General features: G+C 46.0%; 1 protein-coding gene and 2 long non-coding RNA genes across 6 annotated transcripts; 2 read left to right on the forward strand and 1 right to left on the reverse strand.

Annotated features, from left to right (window-relative positions):
• The first annotated feature begins 553 nt into the window (after window positions 1-553).
• Window positions 554-9,963, forward strand: LOC311421182 (organic solute transporter subunit alpha-like). 3 transcript variants are annotated; one of them, XM_084492787.1, is made up of 8 exons: window positions 554-617; window positions 1,616-1,767; window positions 1,883-1,956; window positions 3,397-3,555; window positions 6,130-6,241; window positions 6,822-6,968; window positions 8,327-8,432; window positions 8,880-9,963. In XM_084492787.1, the coding sequence occupies exons 2-8, from the start codon at window positions 1,660-1,662 to the stop codon at window positions 9,065-9,067; spliced, it is 894 nt and encodes a 297-aa protein (XP_084348913.1). In that variant the 5' UTR covers window positions 554-617; window positions 1,616-1,659; the 3' UTR covers window positions 9,068-9,963. The 3 variants fall into 3 exon arrangements, with proteins under 3 accessions (XP_084348913.1, XP_084348911.1, XP_084348912.1); XM_084492785.1 differs by lacking the exon at window positions 554-617 and adding an exon at window positions 797-964; XM_084492786.1 differs by lacking the exon at window positions 554-617 and adding an exon at window positions 1,000-1,117.
• Window positions 9,964-10,116: 153 nt separating this feature from the next.
• Window positions 10,117-14,716, reverse strand: LOC311421196. Its single transcript, XR_014684743.1, has 4 exons — window positions 14,581-14,716; window positions 14,060-14,238; window positions 13,182-13,251; window positions 10,117-11,587 (listed from the first exon to the last, which is right to left on the reverse strand). It is a non-coding gene; the product is annotated as an uncharacterized lncRNA (long non-coding RNA).
• Window positions 14,717-15,360: 644 nt separating this feature from the next.
• Window positions 15,361-24,152, forward strand: LOC311421230. 2 transcript variants are annotated; one of them, XR_014684757.1, is made up of 5 exons: window positions 15,361-15,868; window positions 16,077-16,177; window positions 16,282-16,353; window positions 16,942-17,062; window positions 22,446-24,152. It is a non-coding gene; the product is annotated as an uncharacterized lncRNA (long non-coding RNA). The 2 variants fall into 2 exon arrangements; XR_014684758.1 differs by lacking the exon at window positions 22,446-24,152 and adding an exon at window positions 17,821-18,289.

Here is a 24,152-nt window from a genome sequence, read left to right on the forward strand (position 1 = left end):
AAACGATGAGGCACGCTTCAGTGCAGTGAAAATGAGAGCGATGGTAGGGAGGACTCGCAGTAAATCGTCCTGCCCTAAAGGCAAGCCCCGCTGACAGCAACAGAAGAGGCTGTCGGTAGCCTCGTCTGTCTGGCTCCCCAGCCTGCTGCAGTGGAAGGGCTCTGCCTTGTCTGGATCGAGTGCCTGCTGGCGTTTAGCACCTTTCCTTGCATCCCAGTGCCCTTCCTGTGAAACCTCCGGGAATCCTCCAAGATGGCAGGGTTTGCCACAAGGGTCTGTGGCGCCTATCAATGTCCCGAAGTCCTAAAGTTCCTAAATGTCCTGAGTTCCTCAATTCCACCCCCCATGCACTTTGTTCAAGCTCCCTGAATACTACCCTGACGAAGGGGGACCTCCGTGCGTGGTTGGACCTCCATTTGAGGTTGGGCTGGGTGATCTTGGAGGTCTCTTCCAACCGGGGTGATTCTGTGATTCTGTGCTTTAGCTGCTTTGTGTGCTTGGTCCCGTGTCCAGCAGTCCCTAGCTTCCCCTTGCACTTGCAACCACGCTGCCATTTCTGAGGACTGCCCACAGAGTCTCCAAGCTCCCCACCCTGAGCGGCAGCAGCTGAGCATGGTGTATGCAGCTGGAGCTGTTCTCCTGAACCCTACCCCCGCAGGGCACCCAGCCCGCCCCGCTGAAGGGGGGTGCCCGGCGGGGAGGCACCGTGAGGCGGCGGGAGGCCGGGCCATGCCGGGAGGCCGCCCGCCGGCCCGGGCTAATCATTAATCATCAGCCGCCCCTCGGCAGGCGCTGCCCGGCCCCCGCTCGCCAGGGCCAGGATCCCACCCGCCGCCATCTCCCCGTGCCCGGCCCCGGCCCCGGCCCCGGCCCCCTGCGGGCGCCATGGAGGGCGAGGGGAACGCGACCCTGCCCCCGCCCTGCGGCGCCAGCGAGCCGCCCTTCGCCTGGGAGCTGCTGGGCAGTGAGTGCCGGGGCGGCCGGCCGGGAGCGGGGGGAGAGGGCTCGGAGGGAGGGGACGGAGCTGAGGGCTCCCTGGCTGAACGGGGCTTTTGCGGGATGCTTGGGGAGCGTGGAGGCGTATTCCTCCTGTATGATGCCGGAGGGTCCCGAGGAGGTGTGTTTATGAAGTTAAATTTAGGTACTTGAGCCGTCCCGTGGGGTCAGTGAGCCCTGTGCGTAGCGAAGGATGAACCATGCAGAGCCGCAGCAGGGCTGGGGCTGGCAGGGACCCCTGGAAGTGCCCCGCTCCAAGCCCTGCCCAAGCAGGGACACCCAGCGCAGGCTGCCCAGGGCCACGTCCAGGCGGCTTTTGGAGATCCCCAAGGAGGAGCCCCCACAGCTCTCTGGGCAGCCTGTGCCAGGGCTCCTCACCCGCCCAGCCCAGCAGTGCTGCCTGCTGTGCGCCACTTGGTGCCCGCTGCCTCCTGCCCTGGCACTGGGCACCACAGAAAAGAGCCTGGCTCAGCCTTACTTGCACCTCCCTTCCGTGCAGTGCTTTGCAGGAGCAGGACTAAGATTCCCCTCCAAGATGCTCTTTTTTTTTTTTTTCAGAAACACTTGGATGACATGAATCAGATTTTTTGTTTGCTTGTTTTCTTCTCGCTTGCTGCAGGCCTTGACCTCGCTGGTAGATTTCTCTTTGCAATCTTGACTCTGATGACGCTAATTGCTGATCTGGTATTTATAGAGGAAGTGATCTACATCTACAGGAAAATCCCCTCCTCCAAAAGATCAATCTTAATTTGGGTAAATGCTGCGGCTCCAGTAAGTATTATGGAAAAGGCATGAACCTGAATGTTGAAATTAGCATTTCTCTGGAAATCTGCATGAGGCAGCTTTATCTCTGCCTTTCACACAGCCCTCCTCCCTTTCTCCATAGGTGATTGCTACTACCTCATGCATTGGCATGTGGATTCCTCGCTCAACGATGTTTACAGATTTCACAGCAGCAGTGTGAGTATTCTGCTTGTTCTAGATGTTGCCCCAAACCCTGCATTTCAAACCCTTTAAACATCTGCTAGTCTTGGTAAACACAGTCATTTTGTAAATTTAACAATTTAGTAATTTTTGGTTTGAGTTGAAATCTCTTGGCAGCTCTTTTACGGGAGGTGGAAAACGCTGAAGCGGTTCCCCGTGCTGCAGCCCCCTAGTGTGGGAACGTCAGTATGAGAGATCTGTGACTTGCATGTAACTGATCGCCTTGACTGACGGGAGCTTTGAAGTAGCACTCTTTTCTTTTCTCTCTCCGAGTGTCATGTGGAATGAGATTCTGACCTGTGGCTTCTTCTTGGTGCTTTTATTAATGACGAGCCCTGTAGGTCTGTTATTAATGGTGGCAAGTGAACCTCCAATGAGTATATCAATATGAAAATGTTCTGCACTTGTCCTGATAAAAGCACTTTCCGTGCACGCATGACAGCTCTGACATGCACAGAGAAGAGTGGAGAAGCGCGGTCCCTGCTTTCTGGAGGTGGTGGGGCAGCCCTCGAGGCACAGCCAGGTGGGGGCACGCTGTGGCCATGGGCACACCAGGAGGGCCGGGATGGTTTTGGAACCCACTGCGGGACACTATCGCAGTCTTATGGATTGCCCTACGCCGTGTCACAGTGTGTCTGCTAAGAGAGGAGATTAAAAAAGGATGGAAAGCAAAGCAGTGGGACTTCTAGCGTGCTGCAATTTATGCAGGTAGCGCAGGCTACAAGAAACTTCTCAGGATCCAGTCCTGTGGCATGTTGAGCCTATCTCGGTCCCGCTCCTCCCTTGCCCAAGCTGCAGGTCCCTGTCCCTTCCCTTGCCCCATTGTGCTTACTTCTCCAGCTGCTCAGTGAGCTCCTTCAAGGAGGCAGTGCAGCTGGAGAGGACCTCTCTTATTTGGTGGGGTTGGATTTCAGTGAATCGATTCCTAAATCTGCGTGGGGCCGGGAGGAAAGGGTGTCTGCACGATCTGTAATTCCTGGGAAGGGCTGAGAAAGTGCAGCTGGTGAAGGAGGGAGAGGAGGGGCTGCAGCAGACACTGCCTGGATCCGCTTGGACTGCACCCTGACTGGGGCAGTATGTGATGCCCCACTAAATGCATACACAAACCTAGCCCTGTGTTGTTGTTTTTTAATTTTGTGGGTTTTATTGTTATTGTTTTTTTAAGAGGAGGAATAGGACTTGTTTTGAAAAGGTTGCACCGGTCAGGACTAGATAACTGATAGAAAAATACGGCTGCAATGACTTGGGCTAAAAAGCCTGTGATACTGACTGCCACCAGTGTGCCTTGGGGGAAACCTGGAGGTTTAAACAACCTGGGCAGAAAGTTTAAAAAACCCGGACAGGACTGGCCCGTGCAGGCGTGTGCGAGAGGCAAGCAGGAAGTCCGTTCAAGCTGGCGTTTTCCTCCTCTCCTAGGTTTTTTGCCATAGTTATCCACAAGTTCCTGATGATGATGATTAAAGAGTGCGGGGGCCAAAAGCTGTTCCTCAGGCGGTTCGAAAATGGTCGCTTCAAGATCAGCACGGGGCCCTGCTGCTGCTGCTGCCTTTGCCTCCCCGGCGTGCGCATCACTAGGTGAGTTGCCCTTTAAGGTTTCCCAGCTGGAAAACCGCAGCTGGAATCCAGCCAGCCTGGCGAGCCAGGCTTGCAGCAAAGGGCCTCCCTGCTTCCCGACAGCCACTCTCAAGCTGTCTCTCCAACGGCGCTGTCACTCGGGGCTATGCGCCGCCACTAATTTCTTTCATTTTTACAGCACGGAGCTGCACGGGAGAGGTGAGAGCACAGCAAAGCTCACTTTAACCCAGTGCAGTGTTCCCAGTCTGCAGCAGTGCTGAGCACTGTGGTGTCTCCCCAGCTAATCCCGTTCTTTTCCAAGAAACCATTTGTACTGTAGGCAGTGGTGTGTGGGAGGAGGAATTTCCACTCTAGAAAAGCCGATAGTTGGGATTTTGGTTTCTTTTCATTCCAGGAGGGAACTAACGTCTCCAGACTGGATGTTTTTCACAAACAAAATCGTCAAATTGAGTCTGTCTTGAAAGAAAATTTCTCTTGCTTTGATGAATTGAAATGTTTCTTTCTGATTTGGTCTTTAAAACTACTTCAGATTAAAATACTTTTTAAAACAAAAATAGATGTAATTCCTGGGAAGCTTTAATCTCAGTGAAATGCTGTTTTCTGGTGAGGGAAAACCAAATATTTTCTTCTGCCAAACTAAGTAGCAAGGCACCTTCGAGAAGCATGGTAAGGATGGAGAGCTGCACCTCCAGGAATCACCGAGTGTAACATAAACCCTGCCTGGTGGGGCTCCTCTCCTGGCAGGAGCTCAGACCTAGACATTTACATGCTGCTCCACAACCCAAAAGCCTCATATATTCCAGGGCTTTCCTACTGGCACAGAGCATGAGAACGGTTCTCCCATTAACAGCAAAATCTCGAGGGCTGAATGTGCAACACGGAGATGTTTCTGTGAGAGCCTGGATGTTCATATCAGAAGGGATCTTAGGGACTTTTTGGTCTGGTTACGAGGAAGTGGCAAACAGAAAGCAGTGCCGTGGTTTGTGAGGGATCCTGGAACGAGCAGGAAACAGTGCTGAGGGAGAGGGACTGAACGGGAGGTTTACTGAAGCAGCATAAGCTGCAGTGCAAAATATGTGAAGAATTTAACTTAGAGTTTGCTTTTGAAAAAATCTTCATTTTTAGTGTAATGATTTTTCCTTAAACTACCTCATTTGGTATTATAATTTTAACTCTTATTTCCATTAATTTATTTTAATGGGATAACAGTATTTATTTACATGGAGGGGACACCAGGAAGAATAGGTAGTACAAAAAACATAAAATATACCTCCAAAAATAGATGTGATACGATGATGTAAAATGGATAAGTTATGCCAGAGAAAGATCATACTTTCCTCCCATAGATACCTCCTAGGGAAACAGAGTTGCTCCAAGGGAGGGATTCGTTACTTTAAAAGAAACCATAGGATCAGAGAATATCCAAGTTGGAAGGGACCCACAAGGATCATCAAGCTGTTATTCCCTTTTCCATTGGGAATAACGGGTCTTTGAAAAGGCACAGGCACGAGATGGCCAGACAGCGGCAGGCCCTTCCCCATGTGTTTGTGCTGCTCATAATCCTGTGGTTATTAGCTCTATTAATTGAGCAATTCTTGCAGTTCCTGGTTCGTGTCTGTTCCCCGCAGCACACTAACTGGCAGCCTGTTGTCTGCTGAGGCACATCTGATGGCAGTCCCAAGGGACCAAGGAGCCAGAGTGAAGACAGCAGTAACAGTGGGGGAAGCACGTAGCAGCGGGCTAAAACATGAGCAGCAGTAGCTGCCACAGCTTGTCCTGCGAAGACTGGGGGAGAGTTTGTGTCAGTCAGCTTTCGTGTCCTCAGTTTGCGAGGGCTTCTGCCCCTTCTCTGGTGATCTTTAGTATTGGCTGGCCAGGTCATTGTGTATGGGCTGTATACTGAGAGACAGTAGTAAGGAAATCCTGAGCTGTGCTACAGGCTTTTTGCCAGTTTGCCCAGTGAAAGATAGGGCCTTTCTCCTCTTCCTGTACAGAGGAGCAAACCCAGATGCTTACATGGCAGTACTCATGATGCACTGAAAAATTACTCGTCCTTTCACCTAGGTCTGTATGATTCCTTGTCTTGATCAGCCACAGGACTGGCAGACCAGTCCCGTCTGAGCAGGAAGGTGGAATCTGACAGCATCACTGCTGAAGGCAGGCTGGCTGTGTCAGGGATCGAAGCTCTGCAGTGCTTTGCCTTTCAGCTGAAGGCTGCTCTGCCCAAGCTTTTTTGGCAGAACTTTTGGCAGAACTGAAATAGCAAGGCAAGAAGGCAAGAGCAAGTGGCATTGTTCAGCAACTGGGTATGCTTCTACCACTGCTGTGGTTAGAAAAGTATGGCTTTTGGAGAGACTTTGCGACTTTGCTAAATAGACAACTGGGTAATTCTTGGAAAGTTTTTTTTTTTTTTTTTTTTTTTTTTTTTTAAAATCTTGAAGCTGTTTCTCCCCAGATTTTGGCCATGTGCAGTAGGAGTGGAGAAGTTTTGCTGCTTAACAGCATCCAAAAATGTTATTAATGTTGTTAATATGATTTTGGCCTTTGTGATTTTTATTTTTTATTTTTTACCAGGCAAACCCTCTTTTGGCTGAAGCTGGGCACCTTCCAGTTTGCTTTCTTTCGACCTGTGTTCATGTTTCTGTCAATAGTGCTTTGGACCAATGGCAATTACAGCCTTTCTAATGTAAGTAAAGGTTTCAAACAGAGATGAGCCACAAAGTCCATGGCTTTTGGTTTGATTTTAGCATCTTAGCCTACAACGAAAGTCTGGAATTTGGGAGCATTTCCAAGTGTGTCTTTGTCATGTTCTTTTGAGACCCTGAAGCATGTACTGCACTTCTGCTTTGTACTGTGTAAGCAGCAGGCTGATGGAGAGGTCTGTGCCTGCTAATAACGTTGCATCTCCTGGATAATTCAGATTAACAGAAGTATTTTTGCAGTTGATGTTTCATGGTAGTAAAATAAACGACCCCTCTGAGCTGTCATGCTGAGTACACTCTCATGAGCTGCTGAGCATTCCCACGTGCTGCTGGGGTCGGACGGAGGGGCTTTGGCACCCATGACAGCTCCATGGTGGCAGCACTCCAGCCAGGGCTGTGCAGCTTCCTCCTGCAAGCCCCAGCCACTACTGCTGGCATCAGCTTTCGTGGAGGTAGCAACACACATTTTATTGCCTGCATCATCCAGCTTGCAGCTTCTGCCTGGAAATAGTAACATCTGCCCTGTAAAGTTTTATTGGTACATTTGTTTGATTTTCTTCTCAGTTGTCTCCTGAGGGAGCTGCGATATGGATTAGCTGCTTCGTTGCTGTCCTGACCATTATTGCTCTGTGGCCAGTTGGAATCATGTTTCAACAAGTCAGGGTTCTCCTTAACTGTAAGAAGATCATCCCTAAATTTGCCCTTTACCAGGTGAGAAGTTTAATATTTCTGGTAAGAATTTCTCTTGCTGTTAATGCAACACCATCTCCCTGTTTCTTGACCCTTTGCTTAAAGATTATAGTATTTTTTTCCATTAAATGTATCATGCAAAGGCATATTTTTACCTGATTAATGCTGCATCCCTTTGAAGCACTTTCCTTGGCTGCTGTTCAGTTTCAGTTTGAGCCAATTCACCTCTAGTCTTTCAGGAGTGCTGGAGATGTGAGAGCTTTGTGAAATCCATTCATCTCTGGGCAGCTGGAATCAAAACAGCACCTTCTGCAGGGCTTGAAGGAAGCTTTTTCGATGCTGTATCCTGAAACACAATGTTAAAAAGCTAGTGTGTACTTTTAAAAATGAGGAGAGGATGTGGAGCATTGTGTGGGTGGCTTTTGTTTGAACTGTTTCGGCATGTCATAATGTGCTGTTTTGACAATATTTTTCTTGGCCATTCTTCACTACAGAGTTAGATAATAATGAAAATACTGGCTGGGACTCATTACGTAGTAAGGAACAGACCTGGACAGGTTGTGGGACAGGGACAAGGCCACCCTCTCCCACGCCACCCAGAAGAGAGAAGGTAGAGTGGAACAGTTGGAAATGCAGCCTGCTGGTACAGGACACAGAGCACAGCTGCTGCACTAAGAGCTCTGATAAGTAGATCATTAAACCCTTATAAAAGCAATCAGCAGGATAGTCGCATATGCAAAGCTGCACCAAGGTGAATCCGGGTTTAAGGTGGCAAACTCTGTGCTTGTGAGGGTTTATACTCGAGTAGTTGCACCAGAGAGACACTCTGGTATCTCTGAGACAGCGAGGGCCTAGCTCAGTGAATAGCAGGCAATGTGATGTGTGATCATTGCTCCAGCCCCTTTGGCAAAGAAGGCACTCCTGTATATTTTGTGGAGTACCGCATCTCCCCGTTGCAGCAAAAAGATGAGACAACCCCCAGAAAAAAACAACATTCTTTGAATTCTTCCTCCCACTAAGGGACAGCATAGCTCATAGATTAACAGGAAGCTTTCAGGACATTGTTCCTTACTACTCAGAGCTCAGTATTGCTTAAAGTCCCAGCTGGGAGCTCTCTGTATGTTGCACCTCCCAAATAAAGGGTTGGGAAAACACTTTTAAAACAGAGGTTTAATTTAATGCCCACATTCAGAGCAGTATCTTCCTGGCCTAAAGATGAATTTTGCAGAATGGCAGGTGGCCTGGTGGTAGATGGAGGAGAGGGAGGGCAAGAAAGTAGGAATGGAGTCAAAGAGGGTCTGTGATGAAAGCAAAATTGTTGTGTGAACAATAATCCTTTTCCTGGTAGCTAAGGCATCTGCTTTCTCTTCCTGGCACAGTTTGTCCTGATTCTGAACCACCTGCAAACAGCTATTATCAACATCTTGGCCATGCAACAAATTATCCCCTGTGCTCCACCACTCTCCTCCTCAGCAAGAGGAGCGTGTAAGTTCTGTTGGGGGGGATGCTCTTCATTGACTTATAAAGGTGTCAGGTTCAGCCTTGCTAACTGCAGTATCTGGTGTTTTCCCAAAATAGTTATTTCCTGGGATTATGTAGCTTTTGGAGAATCTCAACTTTTATGTAAAAAACGACACAACTTTTATAGCCGTCATAGTTGCAGAGAACTTTAGTTGGGATCAGAAATTGAAGAAAAATAAATCAACATGCACGATCACTCTTAAATCTCTTGGGTTTTGGATGCCTAATTAGCTGCATGCTTATTGATGGGCAACACTGTAACTCTGTAACTGATTTTATTGCCCGGTGTCAGAGACAATCTGTTATGGAAGCAGAATGGTAACGTTTGTTCCTTTTGCATAGAGGATGGTGAATAAGATAGGTATTTATTTCTTGTCTGATGGTCTTTTTTTTTTTTTTTTTTCCCTTCAGATATAACCCACCAGGTCCTCATCATGGAAATGTTTCTGATAACCCTATTGTCAAGGGTGGTTTATCGGAGAAGATACGATGAACTAGAGCCTCCAGAGTGTGCCTGTGAAGAAGATGGGGACAGCAAGCAGACTCCTAAGATTATCTTCAATGGTGCAGTTAGTGAAGACAGATTGCCAGGCTTTTAAAAGCCCCCAGAGCTCCTGTTCTGCAGGAGCTGGAAGCTGAGCTTCAGGAGCTTCTTTCACCACAAATAGCCACTGCCCATGTCAGAACAACTTCTGACATAAATGCCTGTGTGCTGCACTGAAGGGACCAACGACTGGAATGATAACCCTATTTATTCCCCAGTGATACACACATGGTGTGCATGCTTTCACACCATGTTCTCTTATCCTGTGATTGAGCACTTGACGGTAGCCAAACTGTCTCATAATGTGATTTTTATTTTATTTTTATCTATTAGAATTGCTGTGATTTAGAGTTAACCCAGCGCCATTCTTCTATCATCTCTTTTGAATTCTTCTGATAGCCTGGTAGCTACCTTTCAGGTAGCCTGGATTGCTGTCATCCCAAACTGCATTTTCCTATCCTTCTTCCATTAAAATTTATCAGCTCTCACTCTGTCACAAGGTCACCGTAGCTAATTCTGATCAGTAAATACATTTGCAAGTTTGTTCTTAAATCCCCAAACCTCCCTGGGCTCTCCACCTACATAAATGGAAATTTCCATTTATGGGAATACTTTTTGCATTCCCTGTCAGTTCACTTCCTTACTTGATAAATACACAGTTGCTGTTTTTAAATATGTCATTGGCTTATGCTCCTCCTAGAGAAGGGAGATCTCTGTCACTGGTCTGGAAAAAGAAAGTAGGAGTCGGTCTGAGATGTGTTCTGCCACTGCTCTGGGACGTTGCATGGCACTTTGGTTCTCTCTGTGGAAAATGGGCAGTGTGATACTCAGGATCAATGTGTCTGTGGGGATGAGTACTGTTGAATATTCTGTTCTGCTGAAAACAGGTTTTAGTTTTATTTTTTCCAAATGATCCAGATGTTCTTGGATAAACCTAATTGCTTTGGTTTAGCTCCCTGTAATTTATAATATGATACCATGTTTAGTAAGCATTTGGATAGGCTGGTTATTGGGAAAGGAGGTGCAGCACCGCATGCTAGCACTTGTCTCTCCTCATCTAGTCTGACCCCTAGAAGTAGATGCTTCATCTTTATAGCAAGAACGGGAGTTCCCTATAGAGGCTGGGAAAATGCTCCATGCAAGAAAAGATGTTAATAATGTCCTTTACCTATAAGGCATCAAATACAACATTCCATCAGAGTGATGCTAGGCAGATAGTGGGGCTTTATATGTACTTTATAAGGAATTCCAGAAATACTTTCAGTTTGGGAGTTGGCTGTGGAAAATGAAATGTTCTGAAAACCTCAGCTAGTCAACAAGCTGGGAGGAGAAAAGGGGGTTGAATTAAAATATTTTCTTACCGATTGAGGTAAAAAATATTATTTTCTTTAAAAATAGGATTCCATTGTACTAGAAAAAGAATGAATTATTTTTGGTTTGAAGTGGTTGAAACAATTTTTATACCTAGCTTTTTTTCTAAGCAGACAATCTGAGAAACTATTACAGATTTCTTAACTCAATTAATGTGAGTGAATCTGCATTTTTCTTTGAAAAGTAATTTAGGTGATAATTTTCACTCTGCTCTAGAGTGTGACAGTAGAATTAACTGGGATCAACTAATATCTTCTTAATATAAGAAATCTTCTTAATGTAATGTAACATTTTGGCTATTAGCATATTCCTAATGTTGCCTTATATCGGTGTACCCTAGGCTGCAGATATGTTTGTAATGTTGCTCTTACAGACTTGATTTCAGAACAGCATTGGGAATGGTTGGCTGCAAGTTGAAGAAGCTTCAAAACTGGAAAATAAAATGTGTTGAGTTGGTATCTTTGTGAATTGCTGTGGAAAAGACTTTAATTACAAAAGCAAATGAGCACTCCTGGAAAATGTTTTCTGTAGTGGTTCTGTAAAGGTGATGTCTTGGTGAGTGGTATCTGTCACACATTAGAGGAAGAGTGGATCCACGTGCCAAAGCGTGGGCAACGCATCTGAAAACAGGTGGAGCACATGGGGAAATGGTGGGCTTTGTGTGTCCAGCTGGCAGGCTGCAGCGAGTCTTCACCCACCCTTCCTTGGGAGCACTTGTTCACCAGACAGAGGCATTTTCTTCCATGGCTTTTGGTCTGGGATCTGCCATGTCTCTGAAATGTCTACTAAATATATCGTGTAAACATCAGCGTGGGCCTGATTTAGCTGCAAGTGTCACTAGCTGGTATGCTTTGGGACAGGTACTTAATATTTATTGTGATACTCATGTGACATACTTCAGCAATAAAATGTACTGTTGGGTGGTGATCATCAAGCAGACAGACTTAGCAGCAAAGGCTTTCCTTTTTGCTGTGTACAGCTGTGGCTCAGACCAATACTCCCGGAATGTACATGTAGGTGCCCCTACCTAGCAAGGGAGGCATCCGGGGCAGCAGGTGGCCTGTACTGCAGGACGTTCATTCAGGGGCTCTTGAAATCACAATATTGCAAATCACCAACCCTCAGGATGGACTTCAGGCAGTCCGATTATGGAGAAAAAGTAGGAAGCAGGAAATTCCTCCATGCTCAGCTCTGATAAGGGCTTCTGTAAGGTCAGTGAAAAAAACTGGTTTTCAGTTATGAGTTGTGATTAAAGCACGTGAAAAAGTTTAACGAAAGGTAGAAGATAAATTTCACAACTCATTACATTACAGCAGCAGTATAAAATAAGTGTGAAGGTGAGCACCTTATCTTTATGCTAGCTTCGCTTGAGATTATCATGTCAGGAAGGGTAAAGGTATTTTTGTTGGTGTCTTTTGCGATGATAAAAAGGCCTTGACATTACTAAATAGGAAGAGAGATAGGTGATCAAAGGTTGAGAGTATAGGCAGTGGAAAGCAATCCATGATGACACAGAGGAGAAGATGAGTTGCACGTTTTGGGTGGCTGTGCACTAAAAATACAAGTGTGGAGGTGAACACTGACATGAAGCTTACCCGGGTACGGTGTTTGGTTATGCAACGGAGCAGCACATGCACAAAGGGGCACAACTACTGCCAGCAACCACTAATTTTGCAGGAGTTGCTTGGCCAACAAGAGCTGCTCAGTGCTCTTCTTTTTCATCAACCACTCAAGCTACTTTTATTTTTTATACATATATTTAAAGGCATGCCTTTGTGTTTTGAGGGTCTCAGCAGCAAAGCGACATGACTTAATACCAACGGTGTTGTTTCAGTTGTTAAGAGGCTGCTCTGCTGATAATAGACCTTTTTGTCCCTGCACCCCTCTGCAAACTGTCCTGTCCCTGGACCCTCACTCGTGCCCCTGCCTTGTTCTCCCTGCTCAAGAGAAAAAAGTAGAGTGCTCCTAAGGCTGGCAGGGTGTAGGGTCCCAGGGCAGCCAGACTATGAAGCCTGCCCTCTATGAAGAGTTTGTTTGTAAAGAGGGACCAAGGAAGAAAAAAAATGAGTCAATGCAAGAGGTGGATTCTGATCTCAGAGCTCCCAGAGCTGGAGCAGGGGAAAAAGGAGTTAGACAATACAACAAAGATGCACATGATGTTAAATTGAACAAGTCGGGGGATAGGTTGGTTTAGAGAAAGCAGTAGGGAATCCCAAAAGAAGACTATGGATAACTGAGCAAGAAAGACAGTAGCCATTTGCTACGCAGCTGATGAAAACACTAGAATAATAGGTCTGTTTTAACAACTGCACCTATTGGATACACTGACATTTGGCTTCCCTAGTCTTTTAAACAAAGTCTGACAGCCGCTAACTGTTTGAATGCTAATCCTTTTACTGACAGCCATTCTCTTTGGGTGATCCTTCAGGACAACTGATTAATCTGCTTGCACCTCCACAGCTCCCAGGTAAAAAGGAGTGCTATTTCTAAGATGATCTTTGGAGAAAGAGGTGAATGTGAGAGCTTGATCATCTTTGCTTCAGCCAAGAGTAATCAAGGCAGAAAAACCTAGTGAACTTGCCCAAAGAGGCAAGGGATGCAGGGAAGTTTTGTACCAGCTAGCATCAGGCTCTGGAAGGTATCCAGTCTTACCTCCCTGCTCTTAAAATACCTGCCAATTAACCCCCATAAGATCACAGATCAAGCTACGAGTGTCTGAGTTAAATAATGGTCAGATGATGTTTAGATGCGGCCACCCCACCAACACAAGGAGTTGCTCTCAGCATTCAGAACCTCACCTGAGTAAGAGCTGCAGGTCACAGCACCTCTTCGCAACTGGTGGGAAGCACAGGCCTTCCTGTTGCTGAGCTGCAAGAGAAAGCAAGCAGAACAGTCTCAGGCTATTTTCCTTGCTAAGTCACACCTTAGCATCCAGCTGAAGGGCTGTAGTGTAGCCTCAGCAGTAGATACACTTTCTCCTTCCACAAACTCATTGCATTCTTTGCTTCTCAAAGCCCCAGTTTCTGTTAAAATGTCTCTACATGAGCACAATCAAAGCAGCAGCTTTAAATAGCTCAGAACTTCCCTTTTTTTTTTTGCAGAATATTATTTTCTTTCCCCCCTCAATTATTGCAACCTATTCTCTCTGTTCAACGAAACTTGTTAGGCTTACACTGATGCCACTCACAGCCACATAATAAAGCAGCAGGTGTGCCAGCACAGCACTCGATGGCACAGGTGCTTAGAGACGTACCTTAGAAGGCAGCTTGAACTCTCAAAAAATTCATCCTTGTTCTTCAAATTAGAGAAAATCAACAACAAAAACTACTAAAGAATATGCACTGAAAAATAGGAGGAATCTTGGATGAATTTAAGACTTTTTTTTTTTTTTTTTATAATGGAAGAAATCAGGCTTAAAATCATGGCAATATTTTGGACATTCTTGGTCAGTTCCACAGAGAGAGAAAATTGTCCAAGGCAACCTCCCTTAGTGACTATGAAGAGGCCACCATCTCTAAGACCTAACTGCCCAGCACACCTTATGCAGATAGGGTCATGGTGCATGGAGAAAATTAATAGTAAGATAAAAGGGCTTCAGTCTAGGTTAATGCAACTGAGCAGCAGCTGAAAAGCATCAGTTTTCCCTCTAGAGCTTCAGGCATCAGATCACAGATACCTCCTGGGGCCTGTGGCGTAGTTTTTACAGGCTGCACTGGGCTCCGATGTCCAAGAAGAAGGCCAAGCTGTGAGGAAGCGCTGCAAGGAGTTCTCCAGGGTACAGCCAAGGCAAGGAAAGTATCACTGCTGCCAAAGGTGAGGGTGTTGACACAGGGGTAATTAGCAGCCCAAGGCTTCCTGTGGAGAAAAAGCACCATGAAAAGCATACAAAATCCTCCAGAAAAACCTTAGGCAGCCCCAGGATGTCAGCGATGAGCAGCCCTTCCAAGTGGTAGCTGATGCTGGCCCTTCCCAGCTTGGCTGAGGGTGGCCTTGGGTGCTCTGCCAGGGGCAGTGAGCCCAGTAGCTTGTCCTACCTATGGACAGTGTATATTGACCAATAAATCACAAGTTTTACTCTTCTAAGCTGGGAAATCCTCCTTGCTTAATCTTGGCACGTGGCAAAAGCCATGAAAATGAACTGACCCATAGTGGGGGAAGACTACAAAACAAAGGGAAACTGTACAGCATGGGCAGCACCTTCTCCTGCATCATCCTTTGAGAATCGTGGCTCTAAGGGCTAGAGGAAGAGTTGGAAATGGCACAAAAACAACTTCTGAATTTGCATTCCTCCTTTACAGCAAATTACTGGAAAAGATGTATTTCCATGTCTCCTCATAGCCATACCCAGCCAGCAAAGGGTGTGAGCTAATTGTTAAATTCAGTTCAACAAGTTCCTCATTAGGGGAAAATTACTTGAGTTTGAAATATGCTAATTTTCCAATCAGGGTGAGTGTTTGCACTTGTGATTTGGAAATAATTAACACATGGTATAACATCAAAACCAACGTAAAGGCTAATGGTAGGAGGACTAATTTCCTTGGCATGAAAGTGGCGTGCTTGGTTTCCCCAGAGGTCTATTACTATCCTTTCAGTATAGGGATCTACTACGTAAGGTGTTCTGTTATTTATTTAGCTTGATTCTCTAGAGAGTTGTATGCTTTAGTGTTAATTTTGAAAAATCAAATTTTGTTTTTGAAGGCTCAGGGTATTTTCTTGTTTGTTTTATTTTGAAGGGAGCTATTTTTATTTCTCCTTCTCCTGTCAACACAGACTTTTCCAGAACAATTAGCTTCAATTATCTCTAAAAAGAGATCATAAACTGTCATTTCAGGCTGTGACTTTAGTCTGAGTTTTGCAAAGTTTAAATGCACGTTCCCTGGAGAACCACGTTCTGATCCTTAAAAGCATTCCTGGAATGTGGAGGCAATGCAGCAGTTAGAAAGAAAGGGCGTTCAGGTGGGACCATTAATTGGGAGAGCAGATTTGTAGGTGGGAGAAATAAACGCAGTTGCAAAATACCAGCTGAGTTTCTACCTTAAAGTTTCAGCTGCTGATATATATATCACATCATCACCAGCTTGATGCATTATCAGATAATATTGGCTAGCGTAACAAGAGATCGTTTCTGGCAGATGATGTTACCCTCACACCTCAGAGCTCTGCAGCAGTACAGCGTGGTGCGTTAGTCATCTCTCACCACCAAGCTTGCAAGGGAGAGGAAGGATTTGGTCTCCTGTGGCCAAGTCAGCTCCACCCGAGGGTGGTGTCAGCCCTGCTGGTGTGAGTACGCTGCAGCCCGTTGACAAGAAGGGTGTGACTTGCCACCTGCAAACAAGAAGAGCCTGTGCCCTGCGAGCAGGCAGCTTGCTGCAGAGCATGGGCACGCTACCCCTGCTAATGCCTAGTCTACAAGTAGTCCAGTTTTGGCTACACCCAGTCACCCAGATCACGTATATGAGCTCTGCTTGCTCACTGTTAGCATAAGGTGCTTTGCCTTGCCTTTAAACCCCCAAAATCTCTCACAAAAAAGCAAACCAGGGTAGGGTGGTTTTAAGTGGCATCTGATCTACCAATGCTTTGTGGTGTCAACCAGCGTCCTTAAAGCAGAAATGCTGCCCTGCAAAGCATAGGGAGGGAAATGTGGCCTGGGAACAGCTCTTTCTGCATTGCCCCGTCTCCTTTTGTGTCCGCAGATATCTATGGCAACAGTTCTCACCGAGATACCAGTTGTGTTTCAGGTGTATGTGACTCAGCACATGGGAATCCTGTTGCTGGATTAATTTCTCTGGCTTAGGTAACCTGTTTTGAATGCTTCCAGTATGTTAATAGTTGGGAGCTTTTTCTTCTTACTGCATTTTTGGATGGCTGTAAACAGAACTTGGGTTTCTTCCTTCACAGAAGCAGCATTTGTGTGTTGCGTGCAGGTTTACCAAGCGGCATTCGTGCTACTGGAAATGCTCCACACAGGCGGTACGTATTTGCATTCCCAGGCAAGCTGACCGTGATTCCCTTTCTCAGTCAATTTTACTTTCTATAGCTCTTTGCCTATGAATTACTCTCTTCTGCAATTGTGGACTGCAGTTCCCATTTCCATTTTTTTCCCTGTTGCTCTGTTTCTATTCACCTGCCTACTTCTGTTAATGACATCAGCTGCTATTTCTGTGCTTGGATAGAAACCATTCACATACGAATTGGTTGCTTTGGTTAGAGGCAATGTTTTGTGTGTCACATCCCCAGAGCATCTCGCCTTCTCTCTCCTGTGTGGAGCATCCCCCCCTCTGCTGCTCATGTGTAATGTGAAAGAGAGCATGAGCAAGTGAGCCTGAGGGGCTAATATGTTAAAATTCATGGTTTTAATTGGAGATGCATCTTTATTTTTCTGAATTTATGTATTATCCCTGTGTGTGCTATCTTTTACTTCCACAGAGGATCAAGTTCTGGTCAAGTAACTCGTATTTTATAAGAAAAAAATGCAGGTCTTTTCACTCTGGTTCTTCCTAAGCAGCTATTGTGTTACAAATGACACACCTGGTAGCTAAGAGATAACGTTTTCTGCAGTGCCAGCTGCCTTGGGAGCTGGTGAGGAACCTGCGCTGCTGGAGCAAGGAAGAACAAAGCCACTAGGTCATCTGTCAGAGCCAGTGCTGCCCGTTGCCTGCCTGCGGATAATGTTAAGGAGGTAAAGCTCAACCAATTCCCTCTGTTTGTTTCTTTCTTCCTCTCTTACCCTTTGGCTACTAGGCAACCTCATCTTGAAAGATGCTCCCTCCTCCCTTTGAAATTCTCTTCTTTGAGGCCTGGAGGTCTTCAACATCCTTTAGACTTGAGTTTTAAAATAGCCCGGATGCCTCCAAGACACATGCAACAGGGCAACACCTGCTGTTTAAATCCTGTTTTTGTGCCTGGCTCTTCCTCTTCTCACCTGTCTGGGGCTTCTGCTTTCGCCAGCCTCTCCTGAAGAGAGGTGCTCCACTGGCCTCCACAGAGTCTAGCACCGGGGTAGCTGCATGCTTGCACTGAACTTCTCGTGGGCTGACCCAAAAACAGGCTGGGGGAAAGGGTTCTCAAGCATTGCAGTGAGAGTTACGTGGCAACATCCTCTGGTGAGCTCTTTGCTGTCTGCTGAGGACCTAAAGCAGCTCTGAGCCCCCAGGTGGCTGACTGTGAGGTTACGAGCAGTATTTGCTGTCCATACAGCTCTGCATCAGAAAATCTACCAGCTTCTGGAAGCTAGGATTTGTCTCTCAAAAATCATAAGGAGTCAAATGCTAATTGGTCTCTTACCAGCAAATTGTGGATGTCAATTTTCAGGTTTTTAGTACTGTTTGGTAGCAAAGTAAAAATAAATTAAAAAAAAAAGATCAGCATTTGGTGATCCTTCCAATGTGTGCACACATGAATGCACCAACTTCCATCCTACAAATTCTCTATTTTCAGCCATTTACACAGATTTAACTGAGCAGCATGCAAAGCTAGTATCAACGCTGTATGAAGAAAAACCTGTGTACACAAGGCTGAGAGAGCCAAAGGATAATTTTTTTTTTTTTTGGGAGCTGTTTATATACAATCCAACATAAAAGCTATCTGACTACACTTTCACCAGCAGTATTTACAAACGGCTGTCTGGGCTGTCAAGCCATCCTCTATTTGTGGCCCAAACCAACCTGTTGTTAAGCATTGGCCCAGCACACCACATCCCTATGGCCTGGATGCTTTGCTCAGCTCCTTTGGTCCCATGCACACAGTGCAGCTCGTCCCATCTCCTTGGCCAGGGAGCAACCCCAGGTTGTCTTATGCTGCCCTCGACTGTGGCTTCTTGAGTAAAACTGCCTTAGCAAATCACTGCCGAGGAATTAACTCCCTTCTTTTTCTTGTAATGATTTCAGCGGGACTTTGAATTCCTTCTGTAATTTTAAACAGAAGCCACCCCTAGTATCATGTCTACAGCCCCGTCAACACCCTTAGCCCATCGCTCTCTCTCAAAAAAAAATAATGCTGATAAATGGAGGGAGATTAAAAGGATTTAATTTGGATTTATCTTCCTTAATTTTCTAATCTTAAAATGACCCTTAGAATGGCTCTGTTTGAGGAAGCAGTCTGAATCCTTTATTGGTTTAATAGGATTTAGCTAAGATTACTGACCTTATCCCATCCTCAGACTGGACTTCCACTGATAGTCTCAACAGCTTTCCCTGACACTAAGCAAATTCCTCTCTGTAAACAGTCGTAGCTGCCTGAGACCAGATTAGCTACTGATGCTTTCCCTCCTTGCTGCTATGCAGTGTCCATTGAAACCTCCTCATAAGGAGAAGCGAGGGAATTTTCACTTACATTGCTTACATTATTTTATTATTATTATTTTCTTCTGTCTGTGCTTTTCTGCCACTTGAAGCTGGGTGCAAAATCTGCAGTGAGAGACACTTAGTAGAGCTTGACCACCTTTCCCCCCACGCCAAACAAGTTCCTGTGTTCAGGGAAAGCTGCAGGCTGACCGTCCAGCAGTGCGTGACAGCCCTTCCCAACCCTGAGCCCATGAGGGATTTTCTTTCTTTTCCAACCATTTGTGGTAATAGTTGAACCTGCTACCATGTGCAGGTGTTCCCCCTGCTTCCTGCCCTCTTTCTAGTTCTCCTGTGTTACAGGCTTTGTGTTCCATGCTGTTCTTCTTCATTTTGATTTATTTATTTTTAGCAGAGCACTGATGCCCTTTCAGTTTCCTAGGGTAGCTAAAGGACACGCTATGCCAGATGTGGCACAAAACTCTAAACTTTGAAAGCGATTCTCAGACCAGGACACTTCTTTCCCTGAGAAATATTTTAGAGCACCCGGCACGATTCTTTCAACGCACAAAACGCCTCATTTTCCCCAATATGCAGCACCCACACTGTTCTCATTGTGCATGTCTGCGAGCGAAGGCTGTTTGGTCAAGCCTTTGGCGTTTCCATACATCAGTAAGGTATAAGTTAACTTGTTTATTTCTGCAACTATTTTCAGCCCTTTTCACATGGCCCAAATCGCCGGATCTGAGACCATTCACCAGCCGGGCTAGGAAGTCAAACCCAACCGCACCAAAACAAAACGGGGCTAAATACTTGCTCCAGGCCCCCCTCCTCTTGCCTCCCCTTCCCCAGCCGGGCCGGGGGACTCAGCAGAAACCCCCAGGGGCCGGGGGTCTCTGCTGGGGCCCGGGGCGGCCGAGGGCCGCTAGATGGCAGGCGTCGACTGCTCAGCGCCACCCTTGCCGGGGGTCGCGGGCCGGGGCTTTGGGCCCTTTGGGGGCTGCCCCCGGGTGCTGTGCTGCAGGAGGAGGGTGTTTGTGGAGTCCAGAGGGTGTTTGTGGAGTCCCTGCCGTCCCTTTGCGTAGGCTCCCCCAAATATTTGCTAGGAGTCCCCGTTGCTGCCAGGGGTAGCGTGGGCCACAATAATCAACGCTTGTTTATCTGGTGGCCGTCCGGCGCTTCTGCAGTTACCTCAGAGGGAAAATGTGAATAAAAGCACGCAAAGGGCGGCAGCGCCAGTTGTTTGTGCTCAGGTCCTACCGTGTCAGCCCTGCCAGGTGGGGACCGAGCTTCCTCTATCGTACAGCAGGCCTCTGTGTCGCCAAAATCACAAGGACGGTGGATTACTGCTGTAGTTTGGCTCTGACTTTCAGCCTGGCTAGTATAAAACCACTTATGGGATCTGAAGCTATGTATACATACGCTTCTTCAACCCTGTCTTCCAGGGAGAGGCACTGGTGCTCGAACTTTGGTCTCCACCTTGGCTTGGTCCTCTACCTCAGGCAAAAGCCCACACCAGCTCATCACAAAGCAAACAACTCCTCTGTGATGCATTTCTACTTCTGGTCAGACCACGTGTCTACACTACCGTTTTAAATGGGATTAGCATTTGTGAAGCAGATCTGTTGATCTTGTTTCTAATGATGCTTCAGACCGCACTGTGGGCCTCAACTCTGAGCAGGATGCCCTTAGGGTGAAGCTCAAGGGGCAGTCGTGCTCCAGGAGCACACCCAGTGCTCCTTGGCTGCTAGCAGGCTTTCAGCCCACGGGACCAGCCCAGAGCTAGGGCAATATGTGAGTGATGGAGGCATCAAGACTTCAAATACTGCATCTGTACAGATCTACGGGACAGTAAATCTATACTGTACAGATTTACTCCTGTTGTGCCACGCTGCTTGCCAAATGTCCATGGAATCACTGTTACCGGGGCTTAATGTGAAATTTCTCCCAGACTTCTTTTATTTCAGTAGCAGTCCTTAAATCTGTTCCTCATTGATCACTATACTGTATGTTGTTTCTTTCAGATGAAAGCTCTTTGAGAATTTTGCCATCAATTAGTGAGAACATGCCTACTGTGTGGTATTTTTCTTCCCTCCCTTCTCTTTGCTCCCCTAAGTGCCTGTCACTGTGCCTGAATCTAAGAGGATTCAGTCGTACACAGTGACTCTTTTCAGCCTTGCTGTTTTTCACCTTACCGTTTATGTCTCGGATAGGATGTATAAAAATCCAGCCTCATGTGCCCTCTAGTGAGAGCCTCGTCCTTCCCAAATGCTTAGTTAAAGAAGCACTGTCAGAAATTATTTAGTGTCCTAATTTGTTCTTCCTTTCTTGAAAGAAGGCTAGAGAAAGCCTGTAGATACCACTTACTAGTGGAAAAAAATGCTTCATCGCTTCACAGCAACCCCTTCTGAGATGAAAGAGCATCAGCACTACCTTGTGCTGCAGTCATTTTATGCATCCCCATTTTGGGGGATGGTATTTAGACCTTGAAGTCTTACTGCATGGCAAGAAGAAATGAAACGGGGGCAGATGGAAAAGGGGAGGAGAGCCAGGACTAGCACTCACACCCACAGCCTTTTCTCAGAGGGTCATATTTTTCTGCTTGGGCATCTTGTATTGTGCCAAAAGGTTTCAACTTTTAAAAACATGGCAACTATTTGTTGGTTAGTGCATACAGTACAGGCTGCTTGGCTAAGTACTGATGATGCTCACCACCCTGGCAAGACGCCTCATACATTTTTGCTGAGCTGGCTCTTTGGACTATGTCACGGTCCCTCACCTAAGTGAATTGCTGTCTGCTGAGTCTCTGCCTATTTTCTTTGTGTTGCATTTTTTAATTTTTTTTTTCCCCCACAGTATTTTTCTTTTTGAATCCCTGACTTGCTAGCTATATCTACAGTTTCTCTTCTCCCTGCATACTTAATTTCACATGGCTTTAATTTACACTCTTTCTTGCAGCTGGACAACAACTCTGTAAGCAAAGCTCAGCCAGTTTTTAATAGCTGTCCACAGAGAAAGCAAACCTTGGGTCACGGGCAGCTGAACACCCAGGCTGCAGTTTGGTGCTTGAAAGTTAGATGCATATTCCCAACAGAATAAAGCTAAAGACATAATATTACCCTCTGTCATGACACCTAGACTGATCATTAACATTTGCTATGATTAGGGCAGGTTAGACTACTAGCTCTTCAGGTGTTGTGGTACTGTCATGAAGAAGTTCAGGCTAGACATCTCATAACAACACCAGCAGCAGAGCTCCTGAACCATTGATTATAATGCAGAAGGCCTTTCAGATCAACATGCTGATTTTAATTTCTGAAAAAAAAAAAAATCTTCCAATGGCTGGCTGGAAATTTCCCAGAGGCCTAGCTAGATTGTCCCAGGGGTTGCTTTAACAGCTCAGGAAGGACCAAGTGCACCAGAATGTTTTCAGCAAGATATGATGGTTTGGAAACAGGCAGTAAAAAAATTCAGCATGAAATTTTGTGGTGGATTCTTTTGTAGAGAGCAAACAGAAGACTAGAATCTACCTTTTTAAAGTTCAGACATATTGGAAAAAGACCAAGGATTTTGGATAGCAGAGCAGAAAAGCCCCCAGGTATCTGATAACTAAAGGAACCACTTACTTATCAGAAGCCACACATACCAAGGATGAAGGATGTGATCTTGGTGGGGCAGCTGGAAACTACCGCTTTGATATGCCAGTTAATCAGAATGTACTGCAGAGAAATCAATACGAGGATAATCTCATTTGCTACTTATTTCTGGCTTGTATTTTCACAGGCTTTGAAATGTGCATTTCATCAATCATCTAGTCTGGAAGGGAACGGTATGATTTTCAGCACTTCTGCTATTTTTGCCTGCAAAATATTCAAAATTGTTTCTGCAGAAGCTATGGGCAGCAGTGGGGGACATTTATAGAAAGAAATTTGGAACAATGGATCGCTAGTGGTTAAAATAAAAATGGAAATTACATTCTGGATGCAGGAGGTAAATGACTATTGCATTTACAATACATTGGCATTTTGCATGTCTGAACTATCCCTGAGTAGATGCATTTTGGAAATGTTGAAAGCTGGCTGTCTTTTGAAACCGATGGAAAATGCAGATTCAGGATCCTGATTTTATGCTAATGTAAATAGGTGAAGGAGAATACCAGTTTGTTGAAACAAGGGAATTAGCATGTGAATGGGGAGTTTGGGGCTTCTCCCTCTTGTAAAGGCAGCTTTCAAAATAGACACTGGGATTTAAATCACACTGTGATTTTTCTCTTTTCATGTCCCTAAATCATGTTACTTGTAGTGCAGTAACAGCCTTTGAGCCTGTGTTCCACTGGGCTACTGGTCCTGTAATTTTAATTAATAGCAATAATCTGCAAACCTAACCACCAGTGAAATGGCCTCTTTTCTCTGCCCCTTCCTAACTTCTTTTGGATCTCAGTTTCAGTTTTCAGGACTGATAATTATAAAAACACTTAAAAAGTAAGAATTTGGGTGGGAGACCAGCCTAGACTCCCTCCTTCCTCTTGACAAAGCCTCTCAAAGGACGGCCCTGCCAGCCTCGCCAGAGAGGCTGTGCTTGATGGGGATATATTCCTCACGAACAAAAGGAGCTGGCAGCAGCACGTTGCTGAGTAAGCCAGATTGCAATGACACAGGAGAATTAGTGCCTACTGAAGGGAGAGGACCTGTGAAGACAGATTCAGGAATGTTTCCAGCACAAGCAGTTATCCGCGTGCCTCAATACACACAGGTCGAGCCTCCTAGTCACACACTGTAATATACCAAGCCACCCGCAGCACACACTATGACTTTGTTTGCTCATGTGAGGTAAAAGCTCAGGAATCTCTGCTGTGAATGTAACCATAATGAAAGCAAGCTTTCTCCTTCTGAGTTCCTCCTCTCCCTCTCCCTCACCTCCATTCCTGGAATTAGCCATGGAAACCTGCCCTGCATTTGAAACGCCTGCTTGCATTTGTGCTACGGTGTGTGTGTGTTTGCTTTCCTTCATTGCATTTTATTTGCCTTTGATTAATGATTAAAACAAAACAAAACCATTGTGGCTGTTTTGAAGTGCCTCCTTCAGCAGAGGGGAGAACTTGCAGTAAGCCTGCTCTGGTGGCACAACTCCTGCTACTGCTGCCAGCACCACTCGGGACGTACAGAGTGCGGCCCCGCTCCAGGGCTGAGTCCTGGCAGGACTCAGCTGGGGATGCTTTGGTCTGCAAGTCCATTCACGTTGTGTTGGGAACAAGATTTTGCTTGTAACACGGAGATTTTTCAGTCGTAGTCCTCTGACTTGTTGGTAATTATGGTAGGCTTCGCTTTTAATGATGTAAAACTGTTTTGAGCTCCATAGCAATGGGATGCTCCAACTTCAGTGGCTAAAATCCACTTCTGCTGCGCTGCCGTTTGGAAAGGTGGCAGGAGGTGCAGGTAGATGATTCTGCTTTAAAGATTATAAAGCTCTTCTTCCTCCTGTCAATGACAA

The sequence above is a fragment of the Aythya ferina genome (genome assembly GCF_964211825.1).
Source record: "Aythya ferina genome assembly, chromosome: 1".
In the NCBI taxonomy this organism is placed as follows: Eukaryota; Metazoa; Chordata; class Aves; order Anseriformes; family Anatidae; genus Aythya; species Aythya ferina.

Coding starts and splice junctions, on each gene's coding strand:
- LOC311421182 (XM_084492785.1), top strand. CDS start 886: ATGGAGGGCGAGGGGAACGCGACCCTGCCCCCGCCCTGCGGCGCCAGC. Junction 965..1,615: donor CGCCTGGGAGCTGCTGGGCA/GTGAGTGCCGGG, acceptor CGCTTGCTGCAG/GCCTTGACCTCGCTGGTAGA. Junction 8,433..8,879: donor CTCCTCAGCAAGAGGAGCGT/GTAAGTTCTGTT, acceptor TTTTCCCTTCAG/ATATAACCCACCAGGTCCTC.